We start from the raw sequence: 18,283 nt of genomic DNA on the forward strand, positions 1-18,283 counted from the left end.
CATCGTGTCCGTAGACAGCACCGTCAGTATTCTATTGTGACTGATTACAGAAAGTCAACTTCTGAAGCAGAACATCCACTGATTTTTGTGGCCTCCAGTGGAAAGACCTGACGTGAATTCAGTGCAGCCTGATTTGATCTCTTAGTGATGGCCTGAGACCTTTACAGGAACATTCAGTATCTTGTTCTTTGTCAACGTCCCCCCCGTAAATGCCATTGTTTCATGCAAGCCGTGGCAGGAACAAGCACTTTCCTCCAAATGAACGGCCCAGCGTGTGCCCTGCCTCCATCTCAAAATAAGAGCCTTTTCTTCGTGTCTCCTGACTTTTTGTATACACTGTTTATGTTTGCTTATCCTGTTCAGGGTCCTGACTGAGCTCAAGTCTATCCACTTATCAAGACTTCCTAAGGTTTCTAAGGCTTTTAAAAGGATTATTTTTTTTAAAAGTGTAAATATCGATTCTTCCACACAGTGTTTGTGCTTTTTGAGAACGCCTCTCAAAGCGGGGAAATCCCAAAAGGACTTTCACAGCGTTGGTGAAAATAATGTCTCTCTATGGGTACACCAGAGGCACTTAGCAAGTCGATCTCCATCTCCTAGTTGATCCCCAAGTACGCAAAGGTCAATCAGCTGAATGCATCTTTCGCTAACCCTAACAACACATTACATAAATCAGGCCACACGTCCACACGAAAACAGATATTTCTCATTCCAGTGTAAAAAAAAAAATAAAAATTCGACCTGCAGTCGAATGTTAGGCATGTGTACGCCATTCGTCGATCTATTTTACAGCAGCAATATGCGTCACCCCGCCCACTCCCAAAAACGTTACGATTTGAGAAATTACAACATAATCCACCTTTTTTGTTCTTGTATGATATCCATGCAAGTGAATCATTTATGAGCCGTCTTTTCTTGGTTGCATAAATTATTTAAAAAAAAATTTTTTGCCACTGAACAAATACACAAAAGCATTTGCTAGGAGGATATGTTTGGATGGATGGTATTTCTCCGTTTCGAAAAAAAAAAACTCTTGGTGAATCCTCTACATTAATCCGTCATTGCAATTGACTTATGGCTGTTTACATTGAAATATCACTGCATTTTATGTTTTATTGTATTTATTTATGTATGCTACACGTAACCGGATATGACGTTTTCACGTCTGCGCTACGTGCATTGCGTACGTTTTTATGTAGTTCAGTCTTGATATACGATAGAAACATCCGCATGCTAATGAAGTCTTTTATAAGTGTAACTAATAAAATAACCCCCCCCCCCCCATATATTACATACATGAAGTATGGTTATTGACCATTTATGTTCATACATTTAAAAACATAACCACAGCACGTGACGTCACAGAAGATGATGCGCTAAAGGAGGAAGTGACGTATGCGCAGAACTGACTGCGTTTTCGGTACGTATTGCGGAGTGACACAGAGTGTAGCCAACTTAGCGACTGTGACGCTATGTTTAGCAAGGATTTAGAGCCGTTGAGATACAGTCGTCCCTCGCCACTTTGCGGTTTGAATTCCACAGCTTCACTGTATCATTGTTTTTCTAAATAAATTAATTAATAAATCGTGATGGTTTGTGGTTGAACACAGCCTAGTAGTCAAAGCATGTGTTTATTGCCCAAATTCAGCATTTTCAAGCATAAAACTGACTAAATGAACCAAAATACAAATATAAGGCACATAAAAGACGTATTGAATGATGTTGATGAAATATAGTATTCTATACTGGTCACTCGTCAGTAACGGAGGATCATACTTGATCGCCGGAGCAGTAGGCTTTTAATTGCAGAAAGGAAAAAAAAAAACTCACTCCCATTACTTCTTTTTGCATTTTGAAGCTTAAGATTCAACAGTGCAAAATGTCAATTCTTGTAATTTATCAACTTGTCTTAAAAATTTTGACCAGTATGTATGTACAATTTTTTTTTCCCCCCCTCTTTAATTTTGGTGGATGCGTCTGATATTCATTCAGGTGCACTCATAGCCTGGAATCTACGGTCCACACATCCAACTGCTCTCTCATATTGTTTTTTTCCGTGTTACATTGTGTGCCGTGTGTGAGTGAGTGAGACATTTCTTCTCAGTTGTGAAAGTCCACACTGTTTCTCCATAATAACCTTCTGGGAATAGACATGTGGCTGTGGCTATTGGTTTTTCTGCTCCTGAAAGGTTTGCAGTGCCCAAATATCACACGATCACACTGACCTCAGAGCAAAATAAGAGGGGAAAAAAAATGCTCCTGTTTTTTATGTTTTGCTATTAGAGAAATATTTCAATTCCTTCCTCCAAGTGGTTTTGCAACAACCAGTTCATGATGTTATGAACTAAGCCGATAAATGATCAGTATGAGATGCAGGGTGTCAAACCTTGCATCTCATACTTTCTCATATCATTCACAAGTTTAATCTAAAAGGATCAAGAACAGGGCAGGAGTTTCTACTGCTGACTGATGTTATCGAGAGAGTTGGTACAATTGATTTGCAGAAGACCACCAGACAACATGCGTTACTGTTATCTCAGTGGGTGGGTTGGAGGAGCAAAATGTACTATACTATAAGTATAATACATGCATAAAACATATTGATCTATACAGTAGACGCCCCTACAACGTAAATAATCCGTTCCGAGAACATTTACGTTAGAGGGTTTTTACATTATACGAAGCATAAAATACATGTAAATAGCCTAATCCGTTCCAAGATCTTCCCAAACTCACCCCTTTGGCCCTTCAAAATATTCAAAGTCCACCAAATATGGTGGGAAAATATAAGAAAACGTTAGCATAAACATAGTAGAGTAACATTCCAATATAAAATAAGGTAATAAATAAGATTACTGTCAATGAATAAAACTGAAAAACAAAATCAATCAACTAGTTTAAGGACGACTACGATGAGGAAGGGAGGTTGAAGGGAGAAGCCTGTCTCTCACACAAACTCACGTACACGCTGTATAAGTCAGCCAATGAGATGAGAGCATAGGCGGTGCCCCGATAATCAGGCAATTAGAGCGTGAAGCGTCAGAAGGCGTCACCAAGTGTACTCTGTTAGTCATGGAAAGTGTTTCCCTCTCTGTCGCGCGAGCTATTCAAATGGAATTTCTGAACTTGCACCGACTTGGCGCTTTACGTTATATGGAATTTCTTACGTAATCCGATGCAAAAACGTGACAAATTCTTTAACGTTCAGTGGAATTTACGTAAAAGGAGGTTTACGTTATGCGAGGTACTACTGTACTTCAAAAACATTCATTGAGAGCCATTATGTAATGTTTGCACACACCACCTAATAAAACACTGTTATGAGTTTTCTTTGGAAAACACTTGTACCAAGCACATTTAGCGTCTGAGTGATTTGAAGGTAAAAAGTACTACATATTGTGGGTTGGAGGTCAAATTTGCATAGCCAGCCTTTCCCCTTCCGTCTCTCTTCTCCAGCCAAAACACTCATGCCATCAAGTGTATGCTCACATGCATTTTGACTTTAAAATGTTGACTAGCTAATCGGTAAGTAATAATACAATCACTATTGTAACACACTAGGATGCCGCAACAGTGGCTCATCATGTAAGAGTGTTTTTTTTTTTACTTTCTGCTAACATTTGACTAAAGCCTCACTTAAAAAAATAACTGCTGTTGTCATTTAAATAGAAAATGCTCTGCATAAATAGCATGGTATCCAAAAGGCTGTGGAAAATAGTCTTACGCGATGAATCTTTTCTACAGAACGCCAATGTATATGAAACCAACAACAAGCTGAATAATAGGCCACTCACCCTTGTTGTAACTTTCACTTGGCATCCATTAGTGGTAAAGTACTTACAGACGTCTGTGAAGTAGCTCTTAACCTGAAACTAGTTTGTGTGCCTGCCTGCTTTTTGTTCCCTTTTCTTTTATATCCTCTGCATTGTGTGGCCCTTTCCATTTTATTGGCAAATTGTCAGCTTCTGTTTCCGTTATTTGATATTGTTATGGGAAAAAAAAAATAGAATGACCTAAAATGGTATTTTCTTGACAACGGCTTCCGGAGTGAGAAAATCTGAGAATGCCAGCTCGGCGTGGCCGTGTAGACAGGGAATACGAAAACGATGACATCACCGACCTACCGTCGCCGTCATGTGAGCTTTGACGACAAACCAACGTAGTATCTGAATATCTCGACGGACATGACTCACCCCAGTCGACGTTCTCCTGATATTTTGTTGTCTGATACTCCCTAATGCCTCGCTGAAGTAATTCCACTTCCTGTACGTCTTGAAAAGCGGAAGATGACGGACTTATGCGCGTGTGTTCTTTCTTCTTCAATGGTTTGGTGCGCCCCGTGGTTCCGCCCGTGCGTTTGTTCACAACGCCACACATAGGTGTGCTTGTGTATTACATTGTTTTCACGCGGCCATTTGTTCTCGTCTGTATGCAACAATTTACTAATCTGGCACAATATGGACGCAACTTTTTTTCCAACCCCCCAAAAAAAAAATATCTCAGGAGCGTTCCCATGTGGACAGGAAGCCAAGAGGAAGCCTGATCAACTGAAGATACTCTGTGGAGCGCCACAGATGCTTGTCATACCCATTCTGCAGACAGCCTCCCGCTTGGAAGTTAATACCAATAAATTCCATCACACTATCCAACCCCATGATCTGGGCCCTCCTATTTCAGCCATTTAGAAATATCATTAGCTTGCTATATGCTTTCCCCAAAGTTCTGTTTGGTTAGTTTTAGGGTCTGCTGAAAATGGATAAAACAAGCTCTTGGTTCTGGCCAAAAAGACAAGAATACAATACGGTACGGAAGATGCCTATTTTTGAGAGACTGCCTCTCATAGTTATTAAACCCATTTTAAACTCAGTTTTGCACATGAAAAAACTATCGCAGGCCTACCGTGTACAGTATTTTCCTTACAAAACGTGCAGTTACACAACATCACGTCTTGCCAAACCATCTTCCTGCTGGATCTCTGTTGGATTCATAGTTGCAACACTCTTTTTTCCTGTGTTCATAGAGCCTGTCGCTACCTGATCTGTATCGGAAACCCCATCCATTCTGCGCGTGTGCGAGGGCTACGTCGCTTTCTTCACTCGCAGTTTTTACGACAGTGCTTCTGCGGCATCACGTGCCGTTATACTTGAATGGAAACACGACTGTAAGCCAAATGCAAAGACGGATTTGTACCAGCCGTGACAGTTTTCTTCTAAACATAGAAATACATACATACTGTATATACACACACACACGTATACACATATACAGTACATATGTCAAATTAAAATAATACATTTTGAATAATTTCTAAACATGCTAGCAAATGTTCTTGTCTAGTTTTTTTCAGTGCCAAAAAAGCAACTAAAATATAATACATACCAGGAAAGGAGGGCTTATAATTTGTCCACTTTGCACAATAGATATGTTGAATCTAATTGGGGCTGCCTGATACATGCAATCCATCCATCTATTTTCTATGCCGCTTCTCCTCATTAGGGTCGCGGGGGTGTGTCGGAGCCTATCCCAGCTGCCTTTGGGCGAGTGGCGGGGTACACCCTGGACTGGTCGCCAGCCAATCGCAAGGCACCATTCACACTCATTCATACCATTCAAAACAAGTCATATACAAAGCCACCTACCCACCTCCTGGAAGGACATACTATACCAGTTGGAATTGTTCATGTAATTCAGCCAAATATGCTTTGTAGAACATTTCATTTCCTGGGATAGTGTCTTGGATAGCAAATGCTCCCCATTGGTGTATCAACAAAAACAAACTGTTGGGGGGAACCCAGCTGGTGGGAACCACTACTGGTATTTTCATTGTTTGGGGTCACAACTCTCTGTAACAGCAAAGCAAGTCTAAATCATCGGCTTGAAAATGAAGACAAAGCTCCTTTTATGGAAACTGAGCCTCTGATATTCATTTGAAATTCTAAGTAAACACAAAGGAATGTCCATGACATGAAAAGCAAGGATTAAATATGGAATAAAAATATTTATTTCCAGAAATGCCACAGAATTTAATACAAGCACAGCATAAAGACACGATGCATCCTAGTTACACTGTCTTTTCAACAACACCTTCAGATTGTCACCACTGTCCAGGCAATTCAAATCACAGACAAAGAGAGCTGCTACAACAACAGTTTACAGTTTTATTGGCCATTCATGCTAATACTACCACTTAGTCTGTTGAATCACGGGTGAGCTGGAGCCGATCCCAGCTGAACTCGGGCGGTAGGCGAGGTACACACTGGACTGACCACCAGCCAATTAAACTGCAGATACATGAACTTGAATATGTACATCTCCATCGTAAGCGAATTATATGGCAACAAACAAAAACATGTAATCGAAAACAGCACCTTTTATTTTGTGTGAGCACAGACCACAATCATTTCTTCACATATATTCCACAGATTATGATTATTTTTAAAAATGTTGATTTTTTTTTTCTTTTTGGATTTTTTTTTTTTATATTGTATTTCATTTTTATTATCATTTCTTATCATAATTATTTTTTTGCCGTGGTTTGAAAATCACTACCAGGGACCAGAACACTTAAGTTGCTTTACAAGTTCAAAAGCCTGGCTAAACGGAAAAATGGCACCACTAATGTGAGTCAGTGTCCTTAATACTGTACAGTGTTCCCTGGCTATGTCGCGGTTCGCCTTTCGCTGTTTTGAAGATTTTTTTAAAAGTGGAATTTAGCGTTTTTTTAACAGCTTATGAACGCGCATTGCATTCTCTGTCCTTCTGGTGTATTAGAGCGATCTATCGGTGCTCTGTTGTATGTGTCTGTTATTGTATTTACTACTGCTACCGGTAGAGGGTGTTGTACACTCATGTTTAAGATGTGTGCAGCGCCACCTGTCTCAGTGCGTTTACATGCCGGTATGAGCATATTCGTCACCCTCAGTAGACAATACCCGGCTGAATATAGAGCCACAACAGTCCTTATTGGCTAAGGGACAACGTCCACGTTGTGTTCTGCGTCCTGATTTGTATTGTCAATCTCCATCAAGCAAGCTAACTGTGTGAGCTGCTTGCTAACCGGCAATAAACAATAGAAGTAGCAGCTAACCGGCTAAATGAGTCTTCGGTTCAAGGAGTAGGACGAGGAGGACGACGACTGCTGGAGCGGTATGTTTCAACAAGGCCACAAAAGTGCTACAAGCGAACAATGCCAGGACGAAGCGCGGTCAGAGGATCGAATACGCGTGAGTCGCTTCATAATTTATTGTGTCCAACCTCGTAGATTGATAATTTTCATTCAAACGAAGTGTTTAAAACGGAGAAAATGCTTGAGAAAAGTGTATAAAGCGGATAGTGAGGAGTTTTACAGCCTTAAAACGGAATGATTGTAAAAGTTGGCTACTTTATTTTATGTGGGCTATTTTGGGAACCTATCCCCCGCAATAAACGAGGGAACGCTGTATTTACAATAGACCCTTACTCAACACACATACACACTTTCTACATGATGCACTTAGGACTTCACCATTTAAGTAAATTATCTTCTTTTTCTTGTTATCCTCTCAATGAGCAACGTGTATTCACATTACAAAAAAAAAAAATTCAAGACAAGTCGGTGCCTCACCAGCCATGGTCCTCACTGCACATATGTTTACATGTGATGAGCTTTTTTTTTTAAGTCTTGTTTGAATTTTTTTTTTCTTTCCAGCAATACCTATACAATGCCAGTAGACCGTATCAACCCTGTCTCAGCACACAAAACAATTGAGCCTTCGTGTTTCTAAAGTGGATTTGAGACAACTTCATGCATCTTTTTTGTGGGTTCTCCCCCCCAGTGGAACTGGATGTTAAAAAGTGTGATTGTTGACATATACTCGCCTTGACTCCTCCAAGCATGGGTTAGTATTTTTCTTTAGTGTTCATTTATACAACTATTTACAGCTATAAGTTGTGTGTGTGGTAGTTAAGAATGTTAATTAAGATATAAATTGTACAGCTGTCTGGCGTTTTTCTTGTTTTCTTTTTCGGGTAGTTTGGATTCATGACGAGAGTGGCGCTACGAGGCAGGTGCACGCAAATCGGCAATCAACGTCATTCATGAACCCCATGTCCAGGCAAGGAAGACTCCAGATTTTTCCTCATGCTTCACCTGCACTCCTCTGAGTTTTGTATTCCGTGCCAAACTTTTCCTCGTCACCTTGCGCCTTTTCTAGCATCCATCCTGTGGTTATTGTTACTCGTTTTGTTTGCTTAGTGCTTTTTTCACCCTTTTTTACAAGTACACCGCCTCTTGCTCCACTTGCAATTGTTTCCTTACGGTATTTTTCCCTATGTGGACAATTTACTGCCTTTTCCACAGCCCTGCCCATTGTTTCTGCTTTGTTTTATTTGGTACTTTGTTACCGTCACCTTATTTGCCATTCTGCTCCCCACGCTTCAAGCAATTAGCTGTTTTTGGACTTTAACATTCACGACTCCAGTGTCTGCTTTTGGGGTCACAACACACTTAACAGCCATCACAATGGTGACAGTTTGAGCCAAGGATGTCCAAAGTGTGGACCGGGGGCCTTGTGGAGCCCGCAGTTCTTAAGAAGAAAGTTGAAATAGTGGGAAAATAAAAAACAGCAGAAATGTTAAACTGCTGTAGTTTTACAGGAATAAAGTCGTATTCTAAAGCGGGGAAAAAAGTCGCAATTTTACAAGAATAAACTCATATTACGAGGAAACCTAATGCCATTTTAGTAGCATAGACTTGAAATATTTTATTATTTTTTTAACAGTCGTGACATTATGAGAAGCAAACAAAATGAAGCTGTAATTTTTAGGAAATTAGGTTGGGAAAAGTTATAATATTATGGGAATTAAGTCAAAATATTATGGGGATAAAGTAAAAGAAAATTTCTGAAGATTGTATCTGGAAAATTTGAAAAAAACAACAGAAAAAATGGAAAAAAAGCAAACATAACAGACTAATAATGAGCTTTTTCACCTATATCACAAAGCTGAGATGCAGTTTTTTCTTGAAATATAAATAACTTTAGCTTTAGAAAATATTAAAGTGGCCCTTGCATCCTTACATTTTTTTGTACGTGGCCCTCGGTGGTACATGTTTGGACAGCCCTGGTACGAGCCATGCAAGAGTGGCTTATTTCACTTTTATTCAGCCATCTAGCATCCGTACTGCTTATGCTGTTCAGGCTCGCACGGAATTTGAACCTATCCTAGCTGACTTTGGGCAAAACATACAGAGACTAACAATCATTTATACTCACAATCACACTGTCACTGAGTGGGGACTGAACCAAGTCAGGCAGGTCAGCCACTAACCAGTGATTCTCAACGGATGGGTGGCGACTGTGCCATTCGCTTGCTTCAGCGCCACGAAGTGCGTGTCTCGGAAGCCGCAGAATCCAAACAGTCCCTTTAAATACAAGATATTTGAGAAGTTTGATTTGAAAATGTCCATGGTTTGGGCCGCTGTTTGTCACTGGGACGATTAGTGACATTTCTGTTATTCTGTACAGAAAAAAAATAGTTTCCGTTATTAACTGAATTGCACCATTTCACCAGAAATTGAATGGAAAGGTATCCGAAAATTGTTGGCATTCACTTTTTTTTTTTAATATATAAATGACCTATAAAACATCAGTGGCGCTACTGATTGGCTGACCACCCAAATGAAATGAAAATTGGCGATACATGCATAAAATGGTCTTAATAGGGCAAACATGCATATGCAAAAAAAGGTGGGTAAACACTTTACCATAAAAGGTACACAAAATTACAGTAGTTAATGAGGAACGAACCTACCTCACTAACCCTAACCACTACTCATTAGTTCCTCAGTAAGTAGTCTAAATGTATGTGCCTTAGTCATTAGTTCCTCAGTAACTACTGTATTTTATATATATACTGTAGATATGTTATTCTTCAATTACTAAGTTATTGGCCTTGTATTAACCCAAAAGAGAATGTTTTTCACTTCCTGACGACAAAAGGCAGCAAGACGCGCACACACAGCTTCTTGTGCACGTTTAAACACACTGTACAGCGCTTATGTGGAAAATTTGTGACAACGTCCAAGGAATATCTACAATTCTGTGCTCCCGCTATACGGTATCTCACAAAAGTGAGTGTACCCGTCAAATGATAGCTTCTTAAGGGAGTCATTTTGAGTGGATAGTAAATCTATACTCATATACAAGCTGTACACTGACTACTCTGAAGTATATTCAAGTTTACAGTATTGTCACTTAGGATATACTATTAACACGGTTGCAGAAATGTGAGGGATGTACTCACTTTTGTGAAAAAGTATGTGTCACTGTTTAAATGTTTTGTTTTGGGACATTGACTACATCACCATCCCCACCTCGACAGTCAAACATTGGTGCAGTTCGTCGAGGGTGGGAGACTCCGCATCTCCTTGATGTCATTGAGCGGCGGGTCTTCCGTACTAATCTGGCATTTGAACACTTGCTTGTAAGCCTTCCTGAAGTTCTCCGACAGGAAGGCGTAGATCACCGGGTTGACGGACGAGTTGCTGTAAGCCAGGCAGTGGGCGACCACCCGTAACACGAAGGAGGCCTGGTTCAGTGGAAAGGTGCCGAACTCTGCCCAGAGGTGAACCACATGATGAGGGAGCCACGACAGACAGAACACCACCACAACCACCAGCACGGTCTGAGCAGTCTGAAATCAACAACACATGAAGCGGAATAAACACAGAGCAGTAGTAGTGTACACGTGAATGGTTGTTTGTCTATATGTGCCCTCTGATTGGCTGGCGACCAGTCCAGGGTGTACCCCACCTCTCGCCCAAAGTCAGCTGGGATAGGCTCCAGCATACCCCCGCGACCCACATGAGGATAAGCGGCATAGAAAACGGATGGATGGATCGTCTTTATGACCCAGCCACTCGAGGGACAGTGCAGTCCAACCTAGTGCTGGTCCCAAGCCCGGATAAATATGGAATGGCGTATGGAAGGGCATCCGGCCGTAAAACTCCTACCAGAGCCCATATGACAGCAAACCTAAACTTAGCCTCGGAAGAAAAACAGCTGTCAAATGACGATCTGAGGTGGAGGAGAGCAGAAACATCAACCCCACACAGAAGTGGGAATGGATGTATAGAGAAAGAAGAGTGGTCTTTATGAATTACTGCAGTACATATCAATGTGTTTAGATTGGACACTGATGACGTTACAGTATGACTGCACTGGAACTACATAGCCAGGTTTAGTAATCATCTGACTTTAATGATAAATGGAGGACATCATTTTAATTCCTGGAAGACTGCCAGCGTTTTGTTGTCCCGGCGCTCTTTCTAAATAAGCTACACCTTGGGTATTTTATCATAAAAGGCACACATCGAGCCAATCAGAAGCATATGTCTATATTGGGTTACACTGTATGAATGTGTGAATGAATGCTCACGTCATGCTATCAAGGCCAATGACAATACAATTGACTTTATAATAAAAGAAGATAAACGTCACATGCCCTGCGATTGGCTGGCGACAGGTCTAGGGTACACCCCGCCTGTCGCCCGAAGTCAGCTGGGATAGGCTCCAGCATACCCCCCGCGACCCTAATGAGGAAAAGCGGCATAGAAGATGGATGGATGGATGGATGGATGGAAATGTCACATGCAATAGACGCATTTACATTTCACACTAAAGCTTTGACTCACATCGTTGGAAATAGAAGTTGAAAATTGAAAGAGGGTGGAAATATAATCAACCGATCACATACATTTACATGACTCATCGCATTGGACACCAACAGGCACAATGAGTGCAATATTTGGCCACTGCATATCCAATTTATGACCGTCTGGCTTCCCTGACAACAGTGGCGGAGCCAGAAATTTTTCATTGGGGTGGTCAAGGTGAGACAATTACTCACAATAAGTTGATACCGGAAATGTCTCGATGGCCAGTGGGGTGGCCGGAGAAGGCCACCGCGTAGCTCCGCCACTGCCTGACAATATGTCTACATGTTGAATGACCGGGAATCCTCCTATTATGATCAAGCCCATCAGACTAGCAAGTTACTGATAGCTGTATCTATCCAGCTAGTTGTTAGTGAATCCTACATGCAAGAGTCGTGTATTAATTTATCAGAATGAAGTTAGTGGAACAAACAACTTGTGTTGTAATGTTCAGAATTCCACTGTTCGTGAAAGAGTGCGATTGGTGAATAACGAGGAAGTGTTGTGTTGCTGTTTTGGAAAGTGACAGAAAAACGTGTGAGTTTGAAACTGAGCACTGCTAATGATGTGTTAAGGTTGGTAATATAGTTTAAAAAGAGTGTCGGACTTTCTCAGGGCATTGAATCAATCGCAACAGGACTGTTCAGGTTGTCTTCGAATATGTTTTGCCTCTCATCCGCGCAGGCTTCATCAGTTCATACCGAAAGACGAGGTGGGTCAGACTAGATAGGACAGCTCTAGCCAGCTCTACGCATCCCTAAATTTCGTCTCACAGCTCATTTTTTTACGCACTTTTTTGCGTCATTTTTACAACTGGACTTGTTATCTTCTAATGTATTATTATTATTTATCATGCACCGAAAAATGTAAGCGATTTGAAATAGAAATAGAATAAATGAATACGGAACATTCATTTATTCTATTTCTTATCTTTCTTTTCTTGTCTCTCCTGTCTTGCCTTGGTTGTTTTATTTTGTGATGAACTGATTAAGTCTATAATGATATTTTTGCAAAGCTGCTGGAAATGTGAATTTCTCTTGGAGATTATTAAAATAGCTATCAATCTACTGTATCTATCTATAGGTATCTACCGACCTACCTACCTACCTGTCTATCTACTCCACCGTGCTGCCATGATTGCTATGTTCTAATTAAAATGATCAAATGATGTCTGAGAGGAAAGAGCGGGATATTATTACTTCCAGGCAATATTGTTAGTAATGCAGCTGGAACGTGTCATCATAGAAAAAAAAAAAAAAGAATTACGTGCTTTCTCATCTGAAGCACTGAGAAGCCACTAGATTTATTCCAGAAGTAATTAGTCCTCATTGTGGAAAACACAACGACTAAAGAGCCCTAAAAAACAAAACCTGCTTTCTTTCATATCAGGAAAGCAATAAATAACTTCCAAACCATGTCCAGAAAATAATGAAATAAAACAAATGTAATATTCTTTGGTCCAAAACAACACACACACACACACGGACTAAAGCATTTGGACACCAGGCCACTATACCTACAGGAAGTCAACATGGAATATTCTATGACATAAGTGCCTCCTTTGCAGCTAAATTAGCTTTAGGCCATATAGGAAGAATCTTTAAATAACATTTGTTATGTCACAATCTCTGTTCTAGATTCTAGTTTGATGGGGTTGAGGTCAGTGCTCTTGCAGTTATGGTGGCACAGGAAAGACCCCTAAGCAGAGAATTAATTTGAGCTAAGCGTGATAGACCAATTCCTGACTGCTAAGTTCATTAGATGTGTGTCTCAATCGTTTTTTGTTCAGATTCTGTATGTGCACATATACACACGTTAATACCCAGCCTTACTAGCAGCTGAGATGTTCCCATAGTTGGAGCAGTGCAGTATGTTAAGAGCAGTGCTTTGTTTAGATATCCTTCATAATACACTCACAGCTTCACCTCAAACCCTTGAGAATCAATCAGTTAGGTTTGTATAAACAACATCACCACAGGCAGAATTCACTACTTGTTTTTCGGTCTTGCTTCTCTTGCCTTACTGTCTTTTGGAAACATGTGGTGGTGAAATGTGAATATTTTTTAAATGTCCTTAGTTATCTTCGTGTTTTAGGCAAAACGGGATATTCACAAACATCAGTTTAGGCTTTGGAAAACAGTGATCGACACTGGCCTCTTTTCTGATATGTTGCAGACCAAGTGTGTGTTTGGTTCATATTGAATGTGGTCTGTCCATGGCCTGACCGATTAATCGATTCATTGAAACAACAAGCTCCAGATTCATCCATCCATCCATCTTGTATGCCGCTTATCTTCATTAGGGTCGCGTGGATATGCTGGAGCCTACCTCAGCTGAGAGGCAGGGTGCACCCTATAGACATCCCTATAGACAGTTAGAGTTGCGACAATTTAAAGTCGGCAATTAACCTAACATGCAACATGCAACCGGAGTACCCGGAGAAAACCCACGCACACACGGCGAGAACATGCAAACTCCACACAGAGATGCCCAAACGAAGATTCGTACCCAGATCTTCCACACCTCCTAACTGTGTGGCCAACTACCCATTAAGCCACCATGCGGCCCCTCCAGATTAATCGACTAAGAAAATAATCGTTAGCTGAAGCTTTAGTATGGATTGGTTGATCTCTGAAATTATGAAGTAAACCATTTCTGCTACAAACAAGCAACCATGTAGACTTTTTTTCAGTTGAGCCAAAAGACATGCATCTTCTTATAAGCCGCAGGGGCTTTAGTACATAGGAACTGTAGAATATTCACTCACGACTGTTTTTGGTATCTTAGTTCTTGCTCCCTCCATCAAGTTCTGTGTTTGTGACATTCAGTGTTGTATTTAGTCGTGCATGGAAATTTGCATTTCATAAAGTAAAGCTGATTTTTCAAGCTCGGCTATCTTTCAGTCCTGGTGCCTTACGCTTCTCACTCAGGGGGTGGTGCTGCTGTCAGGCTTTCAGCTTGAGAACCTTCAACTCTACAAACACCATTGATAAAACAAATCATGGACAAACAATGAAATAGAAAACTACTTAAAAATTGTGTAAATGAATATTAATTTAGTACATTTATTGTTTTCCACAATGATCTAGCTAACCCCTCAATGTGATAAAAGCACAAAAGGCATGGGCTAAAACCACTAACATCTATTCCAAAAATTAAATATCAAATTCCACAATAAAGCGGTATAATTGGCTGAAAAATGTTCAGTTAGTGCCAAAACTCACACAGGATAAAAACACTCTGGGGGGGGGGGGGGGGGGGGGGGGGGGGGGGGGGGGGGGGGGGGGGGGGGGGGGGAGCTCAAAATAATAATTTTGAGCTCTGAAGCATGTGCCCCTTTTTGTTTACTTATGCTTTCACTGCGTTTCTCATCATCTTGGACACAAATTGGCCTGGTAATTATGTCAATCACAATTATCCATAGCAATCTGTGGCTCGCACCTGGATGCCAAGAATTCGTTCATTGAAAAACAGTACTGCTTGCCAGGTAAAATGAGCTTGTCCCCAGTGACCAGGGGCCTTAGTAAATCTGCCATTAAAAAAAAAATCATTTAAAAACATCTGGGATATTTCAAACTATTTACCTGAAAGCATTTAATTACTGGTGCAGATTAAGGTAATTGTCATTTTTTGGACGAAGACATTTAGCTTTTGAGTGTCTCATTCTACTTTTAAAAGCTGCGCAAATTCCTCTGTGGGTGCCAGAGTGCCATACATAAACTCTCTAAGCAAACAGTATTTTGCAACCGCGGTGGGCGTTACTCTGCTCCTACCAGCTGTTACTAACTTTGGTTTTCACAGGCCTGGAGAGGGGCTTCGAAGTCCTTACACACAGACACGTATGTACATGATGTAATCATGATGATTAAAATGCATAATATTCAAATGGCTTTGCATTGAGAGATGGTAGAATGTGCTTTGGAATGAATGTTTATCTCAAACACTGTCAAGGTTAACACGGTAAACACATCAAAAATCGTTGTTTCAATTTAAGCTATGGTGATTTGGTATCTTTCAGGATGATTGTAAACTCCACCTCATCTTATATCAGGGGTGTCCAAAGTGCAGCCCGAGGGCCATTTTTGGCTTGCTGCTCATTTGTTACTGGCACTCAGTATATTGTGAAAATGAAATCAATTCATTATTAATAAGATGGATTATTAGATATTACAGTAATTTTCTGTGACATCTACAGAAAACTAAGATGTGGATGTTTTGACATATACTGTATGTTGACCTACATTGCAGCATCTTTCATGTAAAAAATGTATCAACGTGGCCTCTCACATCCTTCAATTTTTCTGTTTTGTGGCCCTCGGAAGAAAACGTTTGGACACTCCCGTCTTCTACAACATGTTCTCCAAACCTGCTGACTAAAAACCTGACAAGGAAGTCAGAATTGAAAGTTGAAACTTGCTTATTTTTTGCAGTGTTCAGTCGCAGCCACATCATAAAAAACATGTAAAAACGTAACAATACTGTCCTGCAACGGTAATGTTAAGTTCATGAAAAATAGCACCAAGTAAAACTTTGCACTCACCAAAATATGTCAATGATAAATCGGAGACCACATTTAGATATCAATACATAAATAACTTAATATTTTTTAATTCACATGGAGTCATTTGGTCCCATACCTATAGCCTATAGCTTCTTGCTTTGCAGCTAGTGTGCGTTAGAAGCAAAACAGAAGGCGGTCAAGGCTAATTAATGAGCGTGACGTGGCGGACATACTGTATATGATCATTCCTGTACTTCAACATTGTAGCAGAAATTGTGTATGTTCAGCACATCAGTAATAATTACCACTGTATATTATGTTTTACAGTATTTTATTATTCTTAATATCAGATCCACTGAATAAAACAATGATACCCCCATATCCAGGATTAAATCATCAATCAAGAAAAGACCAAACATTCAAGATTAATTTTATCATCACTATTCCTTAATAATGTTTAAGAGAATGTATAATAATGTTCGAAATATACATGGACTAGAAGACCCTTGTAAAGAAGGTCCGCAGGTTCGGAGAGCATGTCATATAATAGTTAGCAGGTTGTGCATGCATGCGTTGGGCCAAGGAAGCCCCATAACAAAAAAAATTACCAAGTTTCAAGCGGCTGGGGCTGTGGAACAGGACCGAGTGAGTGTTTAAACATTTCCAGTGCTTTAGTGCTGGTAAAGCGCACTCATGTGACCAAGTGTATTTCTTCCCTAACGCATGCTATGTCATGGGAACATCTTGTACACGTGTGATGTCTGTAAGGCAGGTAAAATACAAGAATATGAGTGTACGTACAGTTTCCTATTGGGATTACTTAGGTATAACACTATTGTTATTTGATTAATCATCACCCATTGGGAAGCGAAATGACTCCGCCGCTGAGTAATTTAATTCTATATTCATTGTTATTATGAACACAGGTACATGGATAGGAAATTAAATATGAATCATCCCAATCTTATCATTCATTTTGAGTAGTTACAGTACACCACTTACCTTTTTCTTGGAAGCCTCAGACTTTTTGGACATATTTCTTAGCTTTTTGTGCAAATGATTTAAAACCTGGAATGATATGAAGGTGATATACTGTAAGTGACATGCTTGATGTCATATTCCAAGTCATTGAATGACGCATGCTGGTACCTTTGAATAGCAGAAGGAGATGAGCAGCAGTGGCAACACATAACCAAAAACAAAGGTGCAAACCACATAGACTTTCTTCTGGTTTTGGTCCGGCCACACTTCCCAGCAAAATGTCAGATTTTCTCCTCCATGAAAGATGTTCTGGTAATACATAATTGGTGCTGCCATGGTTAGAGAGAGAATCCAGATGATAACCACGCCAATGAAGGCGTGCTTAGCTACCCTGATGGTGGATGACTTCCTGGAGTGGACGATGGCCACGTATCTGTCCACTGACATGGCAGAGAGGGTGAAGATGCTGACCAGCATGGACACCGTGAAGAAATAGTGAATGAATTTACAAATAAAGGCGCCCAGGACCCATGTGGGCATCATGTAGATGGTGGACTGGAAAGGGATGCAGAAGATTAGGTAGGACAGGTCCGCGATGCTCAGGTTGAGGATGAAGATGTTGGTGGTACTGCGTGGTTTTCCCGGCTTGCTCTTGGCCAAAACGGTGATGACGATGGAGTTCCCCAGCACACCGAGCACGAAGATGAGCCCAAACACCAGCAGCGTAATGACATTATCCGCGCCTATGCCGAATAAAAGTTTCCCATCTTCCTCTGCTCGGCTGTGGTTCCACGGCTCTTCCAGGAGCCAAACAGACTCTGTTAGATCCATGATTTACTTCTGAGATGGCTTTGGACGAATCTAGTGAAGCGCTCGGTGCCACGACTCCTCCATGGTTAAGATTTCTGTTCGGATAAAGGATGCTGTCCAATGCGTCATGGGCGCTCCAGCGTGCACACATGCAGGAGTCGTGATGATTGATTAGCGTTTCCGAAATCCCGTGTGTATTCCCATATATTACATTAGAAATACTTCCACTTAAACAATCTAGCATTACCCAGCCATCTCAATGTGCGCGCACCTGATGCGTCTCCGCACCAAAGTCGCGC

The 18,283-nt window shown here is 40.7% G+C and overlaps 1 protein-coding gene across 3 annotated transcripts; it reads right to left on the reverse strand.

The window, feature by feature from the left end:
* Positions 1–5,673: 5,673 nt before the first annotated feature.
* On the reverse strand, positions 5,674–18,283 carry galr1a (galanin receptor 1a). 3 transcript variants are annotated; one of them, XM_054783071.1, is made up of 4 exons: positions 17,343–18,283; positions 17,196–17,261; positions 10,352–10,671; positions 5,674–9,400 (listed from the first exon to the last, which is right to left on the reverse strand). In XM_054783071.1, exons 1-3 carry the CDS (start codon positions 18,003–18,005, stop codon positions 10,360–10,362), a joined length of 1,041 nt encoding a protein of 346 aa, XP_054639046.1. In that variant the 5' UTR covers positions 18,006–18,283; the 3' UTR covers positions 5,674–9,400; positions 10,352–10,359. The 3 variants fall into 3 exon arrangements, with proteins under 3 accessions (XP_054639046.1, XP_054639045.1, XP_054639047.1); XM_054783070.1 differs by having other exon boundaries at positions 5,674–10,671; XM_054783072.1 differs by lacking the exon at positions 17,196–17,261 and having other exon boundaries at positions 5,674–10,671.

The sequence above is a fragment of the Dunckerocampus dactyliophorus genome, chromosome 7, assembly GCF_027744805.1.
Source record: "Dunckerocampus dactyliophorus isolate RoL2022-P2 chromosome 7, RoL_Ddac_1.1, whole genome shotgun sequence".
In the NCBI taxonomy this organism is placed as follows: Eukaryota; Metazoa; Chordata; class Actinopteri; order Syngnathiformes; family Syngnathidae; genus Dunckerocampus; species Dunckerocampus dactyliophorus.